The sequence below is a fragment of the Haliaeetus leucocephalus genome, unplaced genomic scaffold (assembly GCF_000737465.1).
Source record: "Haliaeetus leucocephalus isolate CR32 unplaced genomic scaffold, Haliaeetus_leucocephalus-4.0 Scaffold93, whole genome shotgun sequence".
NCBI classification, from domain to species: domain Eukaryota; kingdom Metazoa; phylum Chordata; class Aves; order Accipitriformes; family Accipitridae; genus Haliaeetus; species Haliaeetus leucocephalus.
The window spans coordinates 1538019-1539386 of record NW_010972529.1 but is presented as its reverse complement, the minus strand read 5'-3'; the positions used below and the strand labels follow the sequence as shown (position 1 = coordinate 1539386).

Genomic DNA, 1368 nt, shown 5'->3' with positions numbered 1-1368 from the left:
TTTGAAATTATTATAATGTTTTAAGATTGTGGCCTGTTTATTAGCATCACCCTTTTCCTTCATTGACCTAGACATGCATCTCACTCTGAGAATTTGAGTGTTCAGTGCATTAGTAATTGAACACAGACGTTTTGTGGGAATTAGAACTCGTACACCTCTCTCTCCTGCTTTTGATCAGAATTTGTTTGCTCATTTGTGTTTTGTTGTGTAGAGCAAATTATTAATCTGATCTCTGCCCTGAAACTTCCCCTCAATTCTTAGTTTTGCAGAGCCTCATTTTTCTTTGAATTCTGGAGTTCACAGAGTTGGACCCAACGATGCTGTCAAGTGTTGCTGGCAAAGAATCACAGAAACATATTCTTTCGTAACTGGAAAAAAAGAGCTTCCTTTACGTTGAGTGTCAACGTCAGTCTTTCCCCTGTACGCTTTGCTGTAGAACTGCCACTTAGAAACCTCCTCAGCACCTCTTCTGTTTGGCTTCCTGCTAACTCGCCACGCAAAGGTGGTACTTCTCACGATGGAAAAGCAATTAATGTGGGAAGCTGACACAAAAGCCGGCGTAGCAGGCCCCTGTCACATCAATCTTCATGGACGGCCAGGCCGCCTACTGCAGGGATCGCTCTGCACACTTACGCAGATTTAGAGAAGGTTTTTAACGCTGGACCAGGTGAACCAGCACGATGAAACCCGACGCTGGAATTCCACTGAGAACGGCGGTTTTCACTGGACCTTACCGTCTGAATCTCGCTAACAACGAGGCCAACGACGACGCCGACGCCGCCACCGCCCTAGGGCGTGGCCAACAGCCGTTAGACCCGCGTTCGGGGCGGGGCCAAGCCGGCGCCCTCCCATTGGCGGTATCAGTGGCGCGAGTGCCGCGGCGCTCCCCCGCCCCGCCCCCCCGCAGGCACACGCTTTCCTCTCGCGGCGTCAGAGCGCCGCGCGGGAGCTCTTGGCCCCGCCTCTTCCCTCTGCCACGGCGGGCGGGGCGGGCGCGCCCGCGCATGCGCGCCGCGGGAAGCGATGGCGGCTCCGCCGCCGCTGCCCACCCCGCGGTACGAGCACGTGGGGCCGCAGGGGCCCTTCCGGGATGTGTACGAGCCGGCCGAGGACACCTTCCTGCTGCTGGACGCTCTGGAGCGGGACGCGGCCCGCCTCAGGCAGGCTCGGTAGGCGGCGGCGGGGAGGGCAGCCTGGGCGGGGGCCGCCGAGCCCCGCCACGGAGCGTCCCGCGGCCGGGGCCGCAGGCCCCCGAGCGGCCGGTAGCCGCGTTTCGGGCCCCGGAGGGAGCTGGGTGGCGCCTTCCCGCCGCGAGCGGGGCGGGCGGAGGCCTTCCCCTCCCCCCCCGGGCCGCCCCCGCGGGCGGCG

At 60.5% G+C, this 1368-nt stretch overlaps 1 protein-coding gene across 4 annotated transcripts in view; it reads left to right on the top strand.

The window, feature by feature from the left end:
• Positions 1 to 985: 985 nt before the first annotated feature.
• N6AMT1 (N-6 adenine-specific DNA methyltransferase 1 (putative)) overlaps positions 986 to 1368 on the top strand; it is a 5565-nt gene continuing 5182 nt past the window's right edge. For 2 of the 4 annotated variants that reach the window (XM_010585304.1, XM_010585303.1), the window contains exon 1: positions 1023 to 1169. In XM_010585304.1, the coding sequence (XP_010583606.1) occupies positions 1024 to 1169 (146 nt within the window). In that variant the 5' untranslated portion in view covers position 1023. Of the gene's footprint in view, positions 1170 to 1368 lie in introns of all 4 variants that reach the window. The other 2 variants (XM_010585302.1, XM_010585301.1) reach the window with 2 other exon arrangements.